General features: G+C 42.3%; 1 protein-coding gene across 1 annotated transcript in view; it reads right to left on the bottom strand.

The window, feature by feature from the left end:
• Positions 1–21,829, bottom strand: part of PHKG1 (phosphorylase kinase catalytic subunit gamma 1) — a 95,512-nt gene that overhangs the window by 57,360 nt on the left and 16,323 nt on the right. Inside the window, exon 2 of the mRNA XM_063457271.1 lies at positions 1,488–1,668. Coding sequence (XP_063313341.1) covers positions 1,488–1,570 — 83 coding nt within the window. The 5' untranslated portion in view covers positions 1,571–1,668. The remainder of the gene's footprint in view (positions 1–1,487; positions 1,669–21,829) is intronic.

The raw sequence follows: 21,829 nt of genomic DNA, 5'->3' as shown, positions 1-21,829 counted from the left end.
TAAATATGAAAGTATTGCAAAATACTTTTTAGATGAACATTATTATTATTATTATTATTATTATTATTATTATAAAAATGATTCCACTGATCATAAGTTAAATTGGAAGTTATGTTTTAGCTATTTTGGCCTATAATTTGGAATTTACTTTCAAATTCTATATATATATAGATATATTGATGAACTTTCAGAAATATATATTGAAGAACTTTCAGAAATATATATATATATAGTATTTTACTTTAACTTGTGATCAGTGGAATCAAAATAGAATATCTTTATATCAGTGCTTTACAATGTGCCCTCCCTAGTGGCGACTCTAGGAATAATATATGGGGGGTGGGATGGACACCTAAGTTTGTATGTATATGTGCTGTGTGTAAAGGGACCACAGTGTGTGTATAGGGGGCATAGTGTGTGCATAGGGGATGCAGCGTGTGTGTGCATAGGTGCTGTAGTGTATGTGTGTATAGGTGACATTGTGTGTAGAGTGTGTGTTTAGGGAATGTAGTGTGTATTTTTGTGTATAGTGGGTCTAGTGTGTGCAGAGGTGATCCAGAATGTGTAAATCAGGAATGTAGTGTGTGTAGGTGCAGTGTGTGTCTAAAGGTGGTCTAATGTGTGTAGGGGATCCAGAGTGTGCATAGGGGTAGGGGATGCAGTGTGCATGTGGAAGGGTACAATGTGTGTGTGTGTGAGGGGTGGTGTGTGTATGAGGGATGCAGTGTGTTTGTGTGTGTGTGTGTGTGTGTATGCAAGGGGTGCAGTGCGTGCATGTGTGAGGGGTGCAGTGTGTGTATGTGTGAGGGATGCCGTGTATTTGTGTGAGGGGTGCAGTGTGTGTGTGAGAATTGTATTTATTCGTTTATTATTGTTATTCATTTGATGTATGTGCTCCCTCCCTTCTTACCTTCTCTCAGGGAGGGGGGGACACTGCAGGCTCTGATAGTCCAGTGGTGTGAGTTACTCTGTCTGCAGCTCCTCCAGCTGCTAGCGGAGTTCACTCCTCTCACAAGATCATCGGAGTTGCCACAGCAACGTTACTAGTAGATTCCCCCTGCATCTGATCTTCCTTAACTCTGCTGGAATGAATGGCCGGTGAGAGAGATCTTTGTTCTCCCTACCGTCCCTAGAGGATACACAGCAAGGGTGGCTCAGCATAGGCCGGTATATGCCCAGATCATAAAACGCGGCAAAATCAGCGTTACATGGGTGGAAAGGTAGGTTTTAACCCTTTCATCTTCACGGGGAGAGGGGCAAGAAACATAAACTGCGATTTCTGAACTATAGTGTTCCTTTAACAAAGGCAGGAATAGCTAAATTAGGTTTGCAATGTATTCATTTTGCATTTCTTTTCACATCACATTTTCTGGTTTTATACAATATTTTCTATATATAGATGAAAGCTCTAATTTACAATGCCTCCTGCTACATAGAAAACCACAGGTCAGTCAAGATACTAAATGTAGAAATACACAAAATCGTACCTCCCCAAAATCTCTTTAGGCTCATATTTTTCATAAAATTCCTGGGAGGTCTGAGAGTCCGGTACATCTTCTTCCCGAGTCATTCTGTTTGTGGTTTGGAGGTTTTATTTTTTCTAAAACCAGTGCACCTCACTTCCAGCATACATCAAAAGTCTTGGAAAGAAGTGGTTGATTTAGAGACCTAAATGTAGAAAATAAGAAATATAGCCATAAGCAGCACATATATACTGAGGGTGAAGACAAGCTGATTATCCCACCGGACCACCAGGGATTATGATTTCCCCCTTCCTAGCCAAAGGTAAGTCTCAGGGAGGGAGGAATAAACTTTAATTTAGTTTTCTTATTATTTTTTTTATTAAAATATTATTCTGATGCCTATCACAACCTCTATCCCCCACTACTGCTCCTATATCCCATCACAGCCCCTAACCCCCATTACTGCCCCTACCCAACACAATCCATCAGCCCCATCACAGGCCTTATCCCCATTTTAGCCTGTATCCCCCATTTTACTGCCCTTAGCCCCCTTACCACAGACCTTATCGGTCAATCACAGTCCTTTTTCCCCATCAGTACAGCCACTTTACAGTTTATATCCCTCACTGCTACACCCTTGACAGGCCTCTACTCACACACTGCAAACAGTCCCCTTCACAGACACACAACCCCACACAGCCTCTCTCCACGCGCAATTTCTCAAGCAGTCTCCACCCACATGCAAACCGAGACATGCAACTCCACAAGCAGAATCCCCACATGCAGGAATACGCAGCGCCACAGCTAGTTTACCACACACAACACCACAAGCAGGGTTCCCCCCCAGACATGCATTTTCACAAGCAGCCTTCCAATACGCATCAATAACACCCTCTTCCAGCGCTTTCCCTCTTTTGCCCTCTGATATTCTTGTGGGGGACACTAGAGATATGTCACAAGCAAACATAAAACAAGCATGTAATTAATTTCACGTGCACTGGGCTAAACTAACACGCAGCATTTTACAGGGCTCTGTGCATGAGTTACCCTGGAGGGGACAAACTGACATGTCCACTTTTGGAAGTGTGCATGTCACGGATGATGACAACACATCCCTCTCTGGACCTGGCCCCACCCGTATTGGGCTGCTCTGCCTTTAAATGTCAAAGGTCGAATTATTGCCCTAGTCCGGCCCTTATCATCATCATAGCAAATACAGCAAAACATTAATACTATGTACTATATATAAAGCTAATGAAAGTCAGGAAATAGATGTAGCAGCACAATAAAGTTTTTCTTACACCAGAAAGGAAATACTAGCATTAACAGATATAATTTTTTTTTCTAAAAAGTAGTAACTACAACATGTAATTCATCTATAAAACCAAATGTAACTCTACTCTGTCAACTCTTCGCATTCAGTGCAAATTAATGTTTTAAGATTTAAGCATATATATCAGTGAGGGTGTGGCCAGGAGAGGGCTGTTCTGAGAAATGTTATATGACTTCATATTAAGATTTAGCAGCTTTATTGTCACTGTACCATGTGCATACAAGGGCAATGAAACACAGTTGGCGTCTGAACAGAAATGCAGCAGTAATTAATCAAAAAAAATATATATGATTTTAAAAAAATGTACTTCAAATGTAAGCTTTACAGTCTTACTAATAATTTATGGATCTAAAATATGATTTAAAACAAGAACAATGTATCCTATTTACACAGACTAGATTCTAAACCCATTTATTGTGATTTAAAGACAGATTACTGTGAGCATTATTACTGTGAAGCTCTGTTATACACTCAGAGACAGCAATAAAGAGATGCCGCTGCTAGAAAAGAGGAAAATTAGAATAGAAAAGGACAAAGGGATTTGGATCCAAAATAAAGACTGTCCTTCCTAAATAGTGACACTCGGGAGTTATGCTAAATGCAAAGAGTGAGCATGCATGCACACATATGGCATAACGAGAAAAAAGTTGGCCATGCTGAGCAAAAGGTACATTTTTTTTCCATTTGCATCTACTAGTTAGAATATGCAGATCAAATCTTTTATTATGATAAACATCAGGAAGTTAACCCTAATGAAATGATGAAATGAAATAAAATACACTCAATGAATGGCTACATAATGCTAACATTTTTTTGTTCAATGCCAAAACACAGTGAAATAATTGTAATGAAAAAGGAATATGAAGCTCCAACATACCTAGAAGTGCTGTTCAATTTGGGAAATATAAATATACAATGTATACATACCAGTACTGAGAACCCTGCCCATCAGCTTGACATCTTCTATTTACAGTACTGTAATACAATGTACTAAGTAAGATGACTTGCTGTAATGAACATTTTGCAATTAATATTACACTTCCTCTTATAAACTGTGAAAAAATATGTTTGTTAAAGGGCCAGTTGAAGCACTGAATTCACTTCTAGGTTTATTTACTAAAGTGAGAATGGTCAGAAAATCGAAGTGACTTCATCATGAATTTCAAATTTATGACCAAAGTCTGGCTATTTTGGTCTTAACTTTGAAAATCACTTTGAATTGCCAACAATTCTCACTTTAGTGAATAAACCTTAAAATTTTTAATGAATTTATTTGGGGCATAGTTTCTGTCCCATCAGCCTTGATTTTAAAACATGACCCTTTCCAAGAAATGGCATTGTTTACATTTTGAAATTCAAATGCCTCTAGTGACTGTCAATTAGACAGCGGCTAGAGGCTTCTGACTAGAACAGACTTAATTCAATTAATTTTACATATGGTGTCAGCATGCAAAGTACAAATTCACTGCTTGAAGTATTAGATTCAATGCTTTTCATAGAGAAGCATTGAAACGGCATGTCACTATGATTGTTGTTTATATTCCAATTGTTCATAATGCTGCACTATGAAAATCATTTGGTCAAACTTGGATCATCAAGCTTGATCATTTTACAGTAGAAGTATGTCCAGATGCTTTAATGAATTTATGTTTAAAGCGGATCTGTCATTTTTCAGCATTTCATAAACACATATTCTTTCTGAAATACTGCTCAAGACTGCGTTGGAATTTCAGTAACGTTCCAAAACAATCAGGTGTGTGGTTAAACCTCTGATGACGATGAATTATTTGCACGCTTCCACAGTGATTTCACCTTGCAATTATATACCCAGACTGCTCTGAACACTAAGGACCTATCATGACCAGTCAACCAAGAAGAATAAAGCTTGGCCGCAATAAATGCAAGTCACAGCCCTCTCTCTGCTGCAGCATAAGGCCACACTTATAAAACTCCTGAAGAAGGACGCATGATATTGACAATTTGGCGATTGTATGCATCACCAAGAAAGATGTTACCAAAACTGCCCGCTCACCACTTCGGGTAGACAAGTACTGGCACATGAAAGTGCACTTTACCTCCTGTTGGCACATCTTCTTAACCCAAGACTGGATCCTCAGTTGATGATAACAACTAGGTTTCTATGTCAAATGCTAACTATATGCTAATTTTCTTTATGTTAATTTGTTTTGCAATGTTTTCACTTACTTTAGACAAAAAAAAACATTTTCTTAAAAAAAAACAAAAACAAAAACACAGCACCTGTCAGTAGCGCCTAGAGACTTCTTCAATTAAATATCTGTATACAACGGGAAATTTACTGTGTTTTTAGCTTTGGACTTCAGGTCCCCTGTCCCATTAGGGACCATGGCGTATAAATATATAGTTAGACCCAGTTGCTATGTACATTTACTTCCTTTAAATCTACCCTTCATACGGGGGCGTGGCCCGGTCGAGCACCATGGATGGTCGCACTCTAACGAGCTCCACAAACAACTAGCCTAAACAGCGTGTTAAAAGCAGAATCCGGCTCCAAACAAGCACGGAGGACGGGTCACGAATGGCCCAACATAAGAATAAGAAGCAGACCGACAGGGGGGAGCAAGCAAGCTTCTTTTCAACCCCCAAAACTGCCACAAGCAAAGCTCCGGGCCTGCCATTTGGAGACCAAGATGGAGGAGGGGACGATACACTACCTCTGTCGGAATCACGCACGAGGCATGTGCTTTCAGTTACCCAAGAGGTGCTACGGGCATGCTTGGACGCCATGTCAGATAAAATCCTCTCGAATATCCACAGGTCCAGCAGCGACCTCCATAAGGATGTACAGGACCTAGGTGAAAGAACGTCTCACATGGAGCAGCGCATGAGCAATTATGCCTACGTCCAAACCGCAACCGCGAAGTTAATGGACCAAAACCTCTGCATCAGGGGCATTCCAGAAGAGGTGAAGCAAGCAGAGCTGCATGAATACGTAGTGGGCCTGTTAAAGCCCTAGCTCCAGATATTCCAAGTGACATGATGTTGCTGGACAGGTATCACAGGGTGGCTAAGCCACAATTCCTCCCGCAGGAGAAACCCAGATATGTCCTGATCCATTTACATTACTTCCATATTAAAGGGACACTATAGTCACCTGAACAACTTTAGCTTATAGAAGCAGTTTTGGTGTATAGAACATGCCCCTGCAGCCTCGCTGCTCAATCCTCTGCCATTTAGGAGTTAAATCCCTTTGTTTATGAGCCCTAGTCACACCTCCCTGCATGTGACTTGCACAGCCTTCCATAAACACTTCCTGTAAAGAGAGCCCTATTTAGGCTTTCTTTATTGCAAGTTCTGTTTAATTAAGATTTTCTTATCCCCTGCTATGTTCATAGCTTGCTAGACCCTGCAAGAGCCTCCTGTATGTGATTAAAGTTCAATTTAGAGATTGAGATACAATTATTTAAGGTAAATTACATCTGTTTGAGAGTGAAACCAGTTTTTTTTTCATGCAGGCTCTGTCAATCATAGCCAGGGGAGGTGTGGCTAGGGCTGCATAAACAGAAACAAAGTGATTTAACTCCTAAATGACAGTGAATTGAGCAGTGAAATTGCAGGGGAATGATCTATACACTAAAACTGCTTTATTTAGCTAAAGTAATTTAGGTGACTATAGTGTTCCTTTAAGGAAGCATTGCTGAAAGCGACAAGGAGCAGCAGGGACCTGCCACCGAAATATGCCACCATATCCCTATTCGCAGACCTGTCTGCGTCTACCCTACAGAAACCCAAAGAGTTCAAAGACATTACAGCGGCCCTCCGAGCTAATCATATCCAGTACCGATGGGGATACCATGTCCGTCTCCTCATCCACAGGAACAGCGCGATTTTGGCGATTCACTCACCGGAGTGAGCCAGGAAGACCCTGCAGAAGTGGGACATACAAGTGGACTCTCCCCCACCTCATGCCCCGACGCCTGCCTGGTTTTCCCCGGACTGGAAAAGGGTGAAACTGTGATGGACACTGGAAGATTAGTCTAGGTTATGGCTGGTACGGTTGGTACCACTTACTGCAAGTATATCTATGCATGTATACATCTACTGCTAATAGCACAGATAGCACTGAATACTCCTAACATAGTAGCCATACACAAAAGATCAGCAATGTCTTTGCTGCATATTACTCCTCATTGTACAACCAAAAAACAGACTCTACCATAATCCAAACATCTAGGGAATCCATCGTGCAATACCTAAACACCATTCCCCTTCCATCCCTCTCCCAGGACCAAATCCATACTTTGCAAGCGCCCATTATCGAGAAGGAAGTCTCAGAAGCTATCAGGCAACTCCCTGCACATAAAGCTCCAGGGCCAGATGACTTCTCCAACCATTACTATAAGAAATTCCACGCAAACCTCACACCACGTCTAACGAGACTATACAATTGCGCCTCCCTGACGTCCACTTTATACAAAGAAATGTTATCCACGCATATCACCGCACTTCCTAAATCCGGTAAACCACCAACACAGTAAAAACTTTCAACCAATCTCCCTGCTCAACACGGACACTAAATTATATGCCAAGATCCAGGCCATAAGACTAAACTCCATACTTCCGTCACTGGTACATAACGACCAGGTGGGGTTCACTCTGGGTAGACAAGGGTCGGATAACACCCGTAAGGTAATAAGCCTTATGCACAGTTTGCATAGGGAAAAGGGGGACAGCTTCCTAGTATCGCTTGACGCTGAGAAGGCGTTCGCCTGAATTGGACCATCTTGACAGCAGTTTTGGAAAATAGGGTTTTCCGACACAATTTATCAATGCGGTGCAAGCACTGTACTCCGATCCCTCGGCAAAGGTTCTCAATTCGGGATTTGTCTCGTCGCCCCTGTCCATAACAAATGGTTCCAGACAGGGATGCGCCCTATCGCCATACAAGCAAGCACAGCAATACACGGCATCCAACTAGGATATAGGGAATATAAACTCAGTCTTTTTGTGGACGATGTCCTGCTAACCCTCACCCAACCGTTGATATCCCTCCCTAACCTTAAGCGCCTGATTACCAAATATGGAACCCACTCCTACTATAAATTGAACATCGCTAAAACATAGATCAACATAGAGTCTAATCTTCTAGAGAGACTCCAAGAGGCTTTCCCTCTGGACAGGCGCTCAGATAATATAACCTTGCTGGGTCTGAGACATGAAACATGGCACATCTTTTCAAGGACAACTATGTCAGGCTCATACACAAAGACGCTTAAGACATGGAAGGGGAGGTTTCTGTCCTGGGTGGGACGGATAGCAGCAATAAAAATGGTGCTCCTGCCCAAAATCCAATACTTGTTCAGAACACTACATATACCATTATCAAGACCATACCTAAAAAAATTTACAAAACCTCTTTGTTAACTTTATTTGGGATGGAGGCAGACCTAGAGTGGCAACGCAGTTACTCCAACAGTCAAACGAGGACAGGGGTCTGGGATTTCCCAACTTGGTGGCATATCACAGAGCTGCCACGCTACACAGTATCACACAACTCCATGCTGGAACAAACATGCCCCAATGGGCCGAGATGGAGTCCTTCTGGGTACCCCAGGGAGAACTTAGGGCACTCCAATGGGCATCGAAAACACTATGCCCGCCCATGCACAACATGCTCCCAACCACAACACACATGCTACACGTATGGGATCAAATCAGGGATCGGGTGACATTGAACCCACACATGGAACTAGCTATGCCGATTGTCATGCCTTAATTATGATATCCTCTTACTTCCTGGTTCCACGGAGCTTAGCCACACCTCTTTATGACACGGTCTCCCTATTTAATCTGACCGCACCAGCTGATCGACGCTGGATTATTGAACTACGTTCCGTACTCACGAACCGGCTGCAACATCGTTGTGAAAGCCCTCTGTTACCGGACCGGACTGGAAGACTTCAAGTTCCCTTCACCTTTCCTCATCCACGACTAAAGCTGAACTCTAACCATTCAGGATAAACCGCCTCTGAGGAGATCTCGGGAACCAGTGTTCTATGTGCCGGAAGCTAAGTAAAACCTCTGTGATAAGCGTTGCATCTCAAAGCTGTTATTTCCTGTCTCCAAAGTCCTTCGTTAAAACAAACCCGTTACAGCTAACTTCAACTCATACTTTGTGTCAGTTAGCTGCATCTGTCTTACTTCAGTTAAAGTCTATGGAACAGCTATTGTAACTTCTTATCACCTAATTAATTACTACTTCTAAAGGACTCTATCTGATTCAGTTATCGTTTACTACTTAAAGCTACAGTGCATATAATTGTGGACTTCAGTTATCGTTTTCTACTTAAAGCTACAGTGCCTATAATTGTGGACTTCAGTTATCGTTTACTGCTTAAAGCTACAGTGCATATAACTGTGGACTTCAGTTATCGTTTACTACTTAAAGCTACAGTGCCTATAATTGTGGACTTCAGTTATCATTTAAAGCTACAGTACCTGTAAATTGGAATTCAAGTCAATACCTTTTACTTTTTATAATAAATATTCAAACTATAAGAAATCTGCAGTTGTGTTCCTTCATAACAAATGTTTAGACGTGACACCGATGAAGACGCTGAGCCTCATCATACCCACATTTAACTGTGAGTTATGGATAAAGGATGGAGTGTCACACCTACGCCAAATATGTAAAGGGGTTCCCTACTCCCATGCCCAGTCCTACAATCACAACACAACTTACTCCACAGAGCAGGCTTCTCTTATCTACAACTTAAATATTTCTTGTCATGCACCCAAAGGGTAATACCAAGTACAGGGGAAGGTGACACCCTATCAACTTTTGAACTCATCTGTACACATAAGCGTCCCCCCAAGAAATTAATGTAAATAGGCTAGGGCCTGCTTAACAAAATAGGGGCTAACAGGACCCAGAAATGTAGGGACCAGTGGCAAAAAGAAATGGGTTACACGATAGATAACAAGCGGTGGGAAACAGCACATAATGGCATGACTTTCTGTGCCACGCATATCGAATTGCAACGTAAGATCCTTTATAGATGGTATATGGTCCCGAAAAAACTAAACAGGATGTGGCCCACTGCCTCCAAAACATGCTGGAGGTGTAAAGAGGAGGAGGGATCCATGCACCACATCTGGTGGGCATGCAGCAAGCTTAGACCTTTCTGGTTGCGGGTGGTAGGATTGCTCACTAGTAGGCTGGATGGCCCGGACACATGTCTGCTCTTCATGGTCCCGCCAGGTCTCCAGGTACACGAGCAGACCATCCTATACAATGTATTGATCTCTGTGAATCTGTTAATCTCTAGGCACTGGAAAAGCACAATCGTCCCCAGCTGGGAGGACTTACTCACGCAGGTTGAGCTAAAATGGGTCTACGAATCAATGGCCAAGCAACAGTTTGGTACAACTGGAGCAAAAGCGAAAGCTAGACAGACATGGGTGGAGTACATGGACACTGAACCATGTAATTGAAAATCTAGAGACCTGTCAGGATGCATAGCGAAGGAACACCCAGGAAACCCATCTCCCCCTCATGTTGTTCTTGCTCCTCCCCCCCTCCCCACACACCCAGTTGCACCAAGGGAGCAAGGCAATCACTAATCTCTCATGTCTCATCCTTTCTCTCTACCTTTAAGTTACAAAAGTTGTGAGCATTCACTAATATTACCGCAGGTATGGTCGGGGGGGATTTATGTTTATGTAACTGCAAATGTAACATGTGTAACACCGACCTCTCTCATGATAGTTCCCTGCGTTGAACTCAAGTACCGTTGGAATAAACTGACTTTACCCCTGTACTATGCAATGACTATTGCTTGTGATGTTGAATGTTCCCAATAAAAATTGTCAAATTCTATAAAAATAAAAATAAAAAACTACCCTTCATACAGGAGAAATTTCTCTCATGCCCTACGACCATGTTTACTTTTTTTGGAGTTCTACTTATTCCATTGGGTAGAATAACCAGCCACCAAATCACATGAAGTGTTGCATTTAGTTTATTGAGCACACTTTTTATGAGAATTTGTTGGCTAGTGGACAGTGGAATTTTCTAACATTATGGGGTCATGTACGGGTTTTCCACTTATCCCTGGACCTAAATTGGGATACTTATAATATCCCTCACAATATCTTCATTGAATGTTAAATGCCTGAATTCTCCACACCAAAGGTGAATGTCACTCAAGAAACACATTTTTGCTGGGACCATTGTCCTAAATTTAACTTGCCCAAATTCCCCTTAGATTTCCATGACCTTAGATTTTTAACAAGAAATAGAAGGGAATCTCCATACTAATTAGCAAATATGTAGCTTTCACCTTGGTGTCCAAAAGTTGTGAGAGGTAGTGTAGATATTTGATCCTACATTAATAATCTACTATATACTTTGGTTAACATACAGTGGCGGAGCTAAAGTAGAGAGGGCCAAGAGTAGCCAAAAGGTAGATCTCCATCTGTTGTATACATAGGCGTGCGCACGGGGTGTGCCGGGTGTGCCTGGGCACACCCTAATCCCCGTGGCACGCCTATATATTGAGTCCTGCAGGAACAGCGTTCCTGCACTTTTATTTGAGCAGGAACGCTGTTCCTGCGGGCACTCAGTGCCCCCAAATGCCCCCTTCCGGCCCCCATGCTTCCCCCTGTCATGGCGGGGGCGGGGCGGGGCAAGAGGTGAAGGACACCCCCCAGTCGGGTGCCTGTGTCCATCGCAGTGAGGGAGCTGTGTGCTTTCTGCTTCCTCTCGCTGCGCGCCGTTTGCTGTAGCTGGGAGCCGGAATATGACGTCATATTCCGGCTCTCAGCTACAGCAGACAGCCCGCGCGGCGAGTGGAAGCAGAGAGCACACAGCTCCCTCACTGCGTCTGAGATGGACACAGGCACCCGACCCACTGGACCCCAGGGACAAGTCCACGCCAGCACTCCAGGTAGGGAGGCTGGGTGGACATTTTTTAATAAAAAAAATAAAAATATTTGTATGTGTGTGTGTGTCTGTCTGAGTGTGTCTGTCTGAGTGTGTCTGTCTGAGTGTGTGTGTCTGTAAGTGTGTTTGTGAATGTATGTGTGTGTGTCTGTAAGTGTGTCTGTGAATGTATGTGTGTGTGTCTGTGAGTGTGTCTGTGAATGTGTGTGTGTGTGTCTGAATGTGTGTCTGTGAGTGTATGTGTCTGTAAGTGTGTGTCTGTGAGTGTGTGTGTCTGTGAGTGTATGGGTATGTGTGTGTGTCTGTGAGTGTATGTGTGTGTGTCTGAGTGTATGGGTGTGTGTGTCTGTAATTGTGTGTGTGTGTCTGAGTATGTGTGTGCACGCATATATATATGTGTGTGTCTGTGTATGTGTGTCAGTATATATATACACACACACACGTGTATATTATTTTTTTGGGGGGGTGGGAAAAGAGTTCCCACACTTTATTCCCCAGGACTTCTCTGGAGATGTCCGGATCTCCCCTGATGGCTCACGCAGAGTCGGCGCTATCTGAGTGCCGGCTCTGCTCTTAGCCTCCATGGGCTGGCGGGGAGATCAAAGATCTACCTCACCAACCCACAGCAACACGGAGGGAGGTAGGAGAGGACCTGGGGAGCTCTAGACAGCAGCTCTGCCAGGTTCCTCTCACGAGATCTGAGCATTGCCACGGCAACACTCAGATTTCGCGAGAGTTAACTCTAGCTCCGCAGGCTAGAGTTCACTCTCCACTGGACCACAAGGGATGGCACATGGCAGCAAGGATCCCCCCTCCCTACATAAGGTAGGGAGGGGGGATATTTACTAATCAGCCCCCACCTCCACAATCCCTCCCAACATACAGCCCACACACACACACACAGCATGCTCACACACACAGTACACTAACCGCACCCTCACAAACACACAACACCCTCACACACAGCACACTAACAGCACCCTCACAAACACACAATCAGCACCCTCACAAATACACGACACCGACACACATTACACACAAACGGCACCATCACACAAACGCACACATCACACAAACAGCACCCTCGCACACACAGCACCCTCACACAGCACAGTAACAGGACCCTAACAAACACACAAACACCCACACACAGCACACTACCAGCACCCTCACACACAAACAGCCCCCACACAAACACCCTCACCCACATAGCACACTACCAGCACCCTCACACACACATCACACTAACAGCACCCTCACACCACCCTCACACAGCACACTAGCAGCCCACACACACAGCAGTGTATATGTGTATATATATATATATATATATGGGTATTACATATATACACATGCGGCGTGTTTGTGCTTTAGGGTGCACACCCTAATGCAACAGGCTGCGCACGCCTATGGTTGTATATCCAAACTGCTTTGACAGTTGGGGCTCTACCATTTTCCCAATCTTGCAAGGTTGTATTTAGCACTGAACAGTGTTTGTATGGGTGTGTTTGTATGTAGTGTTGTTTGAATGCAGGAGTGTATCTGTGTGTATTGTTGACTTTTGAATGCTGAGATGTACGCACATTATTGTTATTATTTATAAAGCGCCAACAAATTACAGAGCACTGTACAATGGGTGGACTAACAGACACTAATTTGTAACCAGACGAGTTGGATGCACAGAAACAGAGCGTAACGGTACTTACCCGGTCAGCGTCCCAGCAGGGGTCCTTTGATCGAGCCACACATGGCTCGAGCACACCTGCCTTCAGGCGGGTCACAGCGCCAAGCAGTCTGATCGGGTGCGCGGCCCGTACAGTATTGGGAACGCTGCTCGCATTGTGAGCACGTTCTTTAAGGGGAAATGGGAGCCTAACCTTGCGGTCAGCTCCCATTGGCCCACGTCATCCCAGCACCCCCATTCACGAACGTTTTGAGGGGCAGGCATGACGTGGACCAATCAAAATTAAAATAAAGGTATTAACCTGGCCCTAGATTGTGTGCCCTATTGTGGTTTCTGTTGCCAGCACCCTTTAGTGCGTTCCTTGTGATTAGTATTGTATTCTGGAATTGACCTTGGCTTTGTTTCCTGACTGAGTTTCTCTTTAACCCTTGCCTGTCTTGTTTGCCCCTCTGATTATTACCGTGTACCTGACTCGTTTTCGCTGTCTCTCCATTACCCTGACCTTGGCTCGTATTTCAACTACGCTTTTCTCTGTCTAACGTTTAGTCCGGCCACTCTAAGGCCCGGTAAACCGTTTATATTTCATTTGTCCTTTCCTTGCTATCCTAAACTCTGCGTGTTAGGGTTAATACTATGTGACCCAAAGGGATTGAGGGCCCTGCTCAATGAGCTTACATGCTAGAGGGAGTGGGGCATAGTGACACAAAGGGTAAGGGTAGGGTAGAAAAGTAGGTTGCTAGGATAGTATTCATTGAGGGCTTAGTGTTTTGTTTTGATGACAGTTGCAGGAGAGGACATATATACACATACACTGCCACACTTACACTAAGATACACATACACACGAGCAGATACACATACATATATGACACGTACAGATACAGACAAAAATATACACAACCCGACACATACAGATACAAATAGATAAAACACACTCTGACACACATACTGTCACAATTTTGTTTTTTTTCTCAGTCTGGTGCAGTACCTCATGGTGCTACTACCTATTTGTGGTGCTATTCCAGGCTTCTGCACCCAGACTGAGATCTCTCTCTGTTATCAGCAATTAACATTTCCCTATTTAGTTGAGCCTCACCCTTTCTTCTTTGCCAGTTCATTAATGTTGTTGGTCTGTGCCGGCTGTCCACCGTATACGCCTTTCTCCTACATTCCGTTATCTGTGTTTGTATTTTACTTAACTGACTTCCTTAAATATCAATACACATATTATTTGCCTCTATTTGTGTGTATATTAGTTTCTTTGCATTCTGGGTTCCACCCTATAGAGATTGCTGCACTAGTCAGCACCCCATCCCAACCAGACCCCTGACAGAATGAACTGGCCATTAAATATGGAACCCGCAAGGAAATCTCCTATACACACAATGACCTGTTTCTTTGATAAAAATGATTCTGACTTACAATATGAATGTACTAAACTTTTAAAGCCTGTTATAACCAGATATGTAAAATACAAGAAATTGTTTAAAGTATGCCTATTGAATGTTTTTTAGGTACACCCCCTGCTTTGCTTCAGATGAATGATATAGTATCTGTTCCTTTAAGAAACATAGTGGCTAAACATGCAGTGTCTCACATGCAAGCTGATCTGAAAAATATTCAAACAAACTGCTATTGTATTTCCGTAGCCTTACCTAGTTTAGTTGACCTGTTGCTGGAAATAATTGTCTTTTAATTCCATTGTAGCACTTTGCCAGACACCTTCACCTCTACATCTTAAAGGGACACTATAGTCACCCAGACCACTTCAGCTCAATGAACTCAACGCCACGGGAGGGGGACCCTGAGGGTGGGGGCACCCTCAGGGCACTATAGTGTCAGGAAAACCGCTTTGTTTTCCTGACACTATAGTGATCCTTTAAGCATCTCAGGCTGCAGGTTCTGCAGTAAACACTGTTACAGAACCACACCCATATGTCTGTTAACTTTTCTGTGACTTATTCATGAATCAATTGTTTTGTTTCAGGTTCTACAATGTTAAAACTGTTTTTTGTTGGGGACAAAGCACCATTAGAGCACCACAAAATGTATAGTACCCACAATGTAGATTTTACATCCTGTCCTACTGACTCTGACTCGGATTTCTCTGATTCAGCGGACTGGCTTGTTGATCCTCCTGACTGGGATACTAAACCTATTATTGCTGCCCAGCAACCTGTATACTTTGATTGGGAATCTGATAATGAGACTGCAAATAGTAGTGGGGACACCAAAATGGATCGCATATATGATCTTTATGACGCTCAGTATTTAGCCTCACTGGATGATGATCTCTCTGATTCAGTGGAATATACAGCATTCCAAACTGCATTATGGTCTAAAGCAGTGTTCTCCAACCCAGTCCTTATCGACCACCAACAGTCCGGGATTTATGTGTCTCCCTGTTTTATTCCAATGGAGATACTGACAAAACATGGGCTGGGTTGGAGAACACTGGTCTAAAGGACCACTAAGATGACTCCAGTGAAGATTGGGGGGGGGGGGGGGGGGGACTGTTTCTGCAAAGTTCTCTTTTCAGGTTGACTCTGGATTTAAAGGAAAATCACGACCTGCTTCACAGTTACAGATTCCTGCTCTGGAAATGGGCTCAGACTATTTGCCTACCTCCACAGAAATTTCTATATTAGCAGAATTAGAAGTGGATCCTGCTGAAGGAGAAACTGTGCTACCTCCTGCTCAAGCTAAGGACATGTTCAGGCCTCTGCTGTGTGAATCTGGGGATGTTCCTGTCTCTAAAACAAAGCCATACTTTGTGCCCCATGTTACAACTAGCTGAAAGGATTCCTCTACATAGTTCTGCTCCTTCCCTTAAGGTTGTGACAGAGCACCATGTGGTGTCCCCTGCTGAGATGGCAAACTCCCATGAGCCATCACTTCTGACAAATGAAATTTACTCCCGAACCGGTTGCTATTAGTGAAGATCTTGTCATGCCTATTCTTGCATTCCTAAAACAGCTGTGGTATGCTGAATTCATACCTACATTGCCTGAAGCCAAGAGAGGCTATTCAACCCATCTCTGAAGTTATACCTGCCCTTTCAGGTGAAGAAATCTCTGTTGTTCCTGAGGATGTTATTCTGCCTGTCTGTGCATTCCCTGAGCCTGAAGCTAAGATGAATGTATCCAGCACCTCTGTGTACAATATCTCATGCTATACCTGTCCATTCAGATGATGAAATCTGTCTTGTTCCTGAACATTATATCCTGTTTCTCCTTTGGTTACCAGAATCTGGAACTAAAGTGGTACATGCAGTCTTTGTGCTACCCATCCCTGATGTCCTATTCGTCCCTTCTACCTGTGAAAACTTGCCTGTTTCCGGAAATGTTACACTCCCTATTCTACTGTGGTAAGAAGTTCTGCCTAAATAAACATCTTAGACCTGTCCCAAATTGCGAATCTATGCCCCCCACACCAAGTACAACCCCTAAAAATGTGTGTGTTCCTGAAGAGACATTGCTGAGAACATGTGTCAATTCTCCTGTATCTCATCTTTCATTTAAAGGATCACACAATCCAGTATCCGAGTCAGACCCAGGAGTTGAAAACATGTTAACTTTTCCCAACAGCTGCCAATTGTCATCAGAAAAACTGCAACTGCTTGGTAAGGGTTATTTCAACGCCTCTTTTTCTGATCTGTCACCTATGGTTTTCTTCTGCACATTCTTTTATGTTATCTGTCCTATGTCTACTCTAAAACGTTTCCATTTGTTCTCTGATACTCCCTTATTATTTTGGTTTGTTCCTTGGACTATGACACTTTCTGTTCCACCTGAACCTCCACCTTTTCATCCTTCTTTTTTTTTTTTTTTATTCTTTATTTTTAAGTGCATATATAGGCATAACAGTTATAAACGCACGTGTCATGCCCCAACAGCTTGGGCTCACACTGTGGTAATATACAACATTGTAGTAATGCATGACTTGGTAACATAATGCACATTTTTATATATAACAGTGTTAAACCTGTGTGGGTCTAGGTCAGGCATAGGCAACCTTCGGCAGTCCAGATGTTTTGGACTACACCTTCCATGGTGCTTTATGGGTGTAAGAGCATTATGGGGATGTAGTCCACAACATCTGGAGTGCCGAAGGTTGCCTATCTCTGGTCTAGGTGATTGTGTGGTGTGGGATGAAAAGCTTTTGCATGGGTGAGTGTGCATTTTAAGCTTAAAACAAAGTCAAGCTGTGCTTGAGTTTAGGGTTGTTGCGTTGTAGGCAGATATGAGCGTCCTTTTCATTATTTTGAGTTAAATGGGCAACACTTTCTTGTTTTTACTTTTATGGGAAGTGTTGTCAATTTGAGCACCTGTAAGTTGCTACTCAACCCCTTAAGGACGGTGGGCGTGCTATGCCGTCCTTGGGGACCCGGCTGAAAACGCCGGGGAGCAGCATCGCACATCCCCGCTGTCTCTCTATCTAAAAGCATGTGCAGTTTTTTTTGTTTGTTTCTGCAGTTGGATTTGTCTTTAAAACATTATATGTAGTATCACCTGTTAAAATTCTATGGCCTTCTTCATAGTAGGAAGTGTCCGTAATGACTATGCCCCCCCCTAATGACAATACGGTTGTTGTAATTTAGTTCTTTAAGGACTTTCTTTCTGGAATGGTTAGGTTCTGCAAATAGTTGGGTATTTTGGATGGCATATGTTCCAAGTCACTAATAACAGCTGTACTGAAGATTTGCATATGGGCACTAGTTTGATTTGTGGGGAAGAAGGTAGACTTGTTTTTAAGATCTGTACGTTAAAAAATCATCATTAATTAAAACACTAGTTGTCGGAATGTGGATAGTAATAAAAAAGAGTTTTAAAGACAAATTCCTCATAAATTTATCAACATCTAAAAAATTACAAAAAGAGTTAGATAAAGTGGATGCTGCATATTTAAGCCCTTAAAAACAAAACAAAAAAAACTCTTATTTGATTAGATGATAAAATTGTATTGGATAAATAAAAAATCTCTATTTTCTTTTTCTCTGAAAATGCTGTTTTTGTAAAACCCAGAATCACCTCACATATACTATACGGCAATGACTTTATCCCTACACACATTTATTTATAAAACCATTTATAAAATCACAATTTTTCTTTTTTAATTAAAGACTAGTTCACAGAATCATATTTTGATAATAGAAATATGAAGAATGATTCAGGGCATACACTGATTTGTTTTATTTGCAGTGTGCAAAAGGATATTTTAATTGAATATTTAGCATATCAAGACATAGTTTTGTTTTTTATTATTTTGTCTTAATTTTTCATAGTACAAGTTTTAATCTATTCATGTTTTTTTTATAAGGGTAATAATCCACATTTGCACTTATCACTTATTTATTGTTAAATTAGAATGCTGATATATATAAAAATATATAAGAACTTTTGCAATCCTTCCTTCAGCCAATGATACCGGGTGCTCAGCCACACTGTGATATAGGAAACAAACGTTTGCCAGCACTCCTGGATTTCCAACATCAAAATACTTTATTGTCAAATCGATGTTTCAGTCCCTAATCCGGGACTTTCATCAGGACACACAATGTCTATCAGGGTATAAGGGTATAATCTATCAGGGTATATAAACTACATCAGAAGGCTAACTCACTATCTTGAAAAAGCCTGCTGAATACGGACGGAATGCGTGGATGAGCCAGAAGCCTTTATACTTACTGGTTCAGACAGGCTCCTTCGGTGGTATTGTGCTCTAAGATCCCTCTGTTTGGACTTTCACTATTGCGGCTAGACTCATGGAACGTCTTTGAACACACGCTGCATCAACTGAGTGGTAATACTCACAGCACACTGCTTATTTGTTATACAACTTTGTCTGGACTTTGATGGACAGTGGGATTCCATTACCATCTTTTGAACTTGTAAGAGTTTTCATAAGGGGTTGATTTTTTTAACTTGATTATAATAAAACTGTGTTACAGTACTTCTGCCTTTTTGTATCTTTTAAGGTACGTGACTGTTACCATGGGTACAGGATACAAAGTTTCAATTCCTATCTAACACAGAACTATACCCCTAATTTTTTCCCTTATCCACCGCTGTGGAGGTGGAATTTGAACACAACTATTATATTACCTAGCTTCCCCTTTTAACAATTTTTTGGGGACTACTGCACAGCACTGACATTTATCTACATTTGGACATTTGTTATACAGGTTTGTGGATAAACTTTTTGTCTGGCAGCTTTGAATTTTAATTTTTTTAACTATATATACGTTTTTGTGTCACACAGACGATTATAGATTTTTATATTGCGCTCTTTTCTTTTATTCTTTATATTTCTTTATATTTCTTATATATTAAGTGTTGTAAAGATAGCACTCCAGGGTCTTAGAAGTATGGTGAAGTGGTGGAGAGCTATCTTTACACCACTTATCCTATATTTACTTGATGATAAGCACCGGGCTGTTTTCCTCATAACAGGAGTGCAAGCATTGGAATCTCTCTCATATATATATATATATATATATATATATATATATATATATATATATATATATCTCATCTAAGTATACATTATTTTATTTTACACTTTTTTAACCTTTATTTTACTTTATTAAAGGCAGCAGGGGTACTACCTGTCATTCCAGGCACTCCCCCTGCTGGCACTGCTATGGACTGCTATTCCGTCCATGTTATCATGAGGTCCTCGTGATCACATGGCCCAGGGCCGGATCAGAAGCAGGAGGACTCCCTGGAATCCCAGGCAAGTCACCCATCGCAATTGCCAGTGAGCAGGTAAGTGCATAGGACGGCGGGGACGTACTATGCTGCCCACCAGCGTTTAGAGCCAGGTCCCCAAGGACAGCATAGCACTCCTGCCGTCCTTAAGGAGTTAAAGGGGGGAGTACTGTAACAATTTGGTTTATTCTCAGTCGTCTGCAGTACCTCACAGTGCCACTAACTATCTGTGGTGCTATTCCAGGCTGCTGCACCCAGACTGAGATCTCTCTCTGTTCCCAGCTGGCCTTACTTTGTGATTAACATCTCCCTATTTAGTTGATCCTCACCCTTTCTTGTTTGCCAGTTCATTAATGCTAATGAAGTTAGTCTGTGCCCTGTGTTCCTGAGCAGGCTGTTCCCCATATCCAGAGGCCTGCACTGCGTTCCCTGTATCCAGAGGCCTTTCTCCTACATTCAGTTATCTGTGTTTGTATGTTACTCAACGGTCTTCCTTAAATATCAATACACTTATTTTTTTGCCTTTATTTGTGTGTATATTAGTTTCTTTGCATTCTGGGATGCATCCTATAGAGGTTGCCGCACTGCTCAGCACCCCTTGCCAACCAGACCCCTGACATATATACAGGGGCGTACCTAGAGCATTTGGCACCCGGGGCGGACCCTGAGTGTGGCACCCCCCCCCCCCCCATAATAAAAATGTAAGAAAACACCCACATTTTTTTCAATGTTTTCAATAATATTTATTGCACAAATTTGTAAACTGCTTGTAACATTTGTAAAATGCGCCAGTTTTGTAGAAGGGGGAAGACCAGTGCTTTTGTAGAAAGGGGCTGGTGAGAACTGCCCTGCTCCTTTCTACAAAGCCCCTTGTCTCGCCCTTCATATAAAAACCCTGCACCCCGATCAAATAAATTTCATACACTCCCTACACATAAAAACCCTGCACCCCGATCACATAAATTTCATTCACTCCCTACACATAAAAATCCTGCACACCCCTTAATAAAAACCCTGCACACCCCCTTAATAAAAAACAAAAACGTGCACAACCCCTCTTAATAACAAAAAACCTGCACACCCCCCTTATAAAAACCCTGCACACCCCCCTTATAAAAACCCTGCACACCCCCTTAACAAAAAACAAAAATCTGCAGTGCACATCCTCCCTTAATAAATAGAATACTGCAACACCCTTAATAAAAAAAACCCTGCACCCCCATTATTTAAACCTCCCCTTTTAATTCTTTAATCCACAGCCCCCTTTAATTAATCCACACCCCCCTTAATTAATACACCCCCTTAATTAATCCACAACCCCCTTAATTAATACACCCCCATTAATTAATCCACAACCCCCTTAATTAATACACCCCCATTAATTAATCCACACACCCCTTAATACACCCCCCTTAATTAATACACCCCCCTTAATAAATCCTCAATGCCCCTTAATTAATACACCCCCTTTAATTAATCCACACCCCCCTTAATTAATACAGCCCCCTTAATTAATCCACACCCCCCTTAATTAATACACCCCCTTAATTAATACTCACTCCCCCCTTAATTAATCCACCCCCCCTTAATTAATCCACCCCCCCCTTAATTAATACACCCCCTTAATTAATCCTCACTCCCCCCTTAATTAATACAGCCCCCTTAATTAATCCACACCCCCCTTAAAACACCCCCTTAATTAATCCTCACTGCCTTA

The sequence above is a fragment of the Pelobates fuscus genome, chromosome 1 (assembly GCF_036172605.1).
Source record: "Pelobates fuscus isolate aPelFus1 chromosome 1, aPelFus1.pri, whole genome shotgun sequence".
In the NCBI taxonomy this organism is placed as follows: domain Eukaryota; kingdom Metazoa; phylum Chordata; class Amphibia; order Anura; family Pelobatidae; genus Pelobates; species Pelobates fuscus.
Note: the sequence above shows the minus strand (reverse complement) of the source record. Positions and strands in the feature narration are given on the sequence as shown.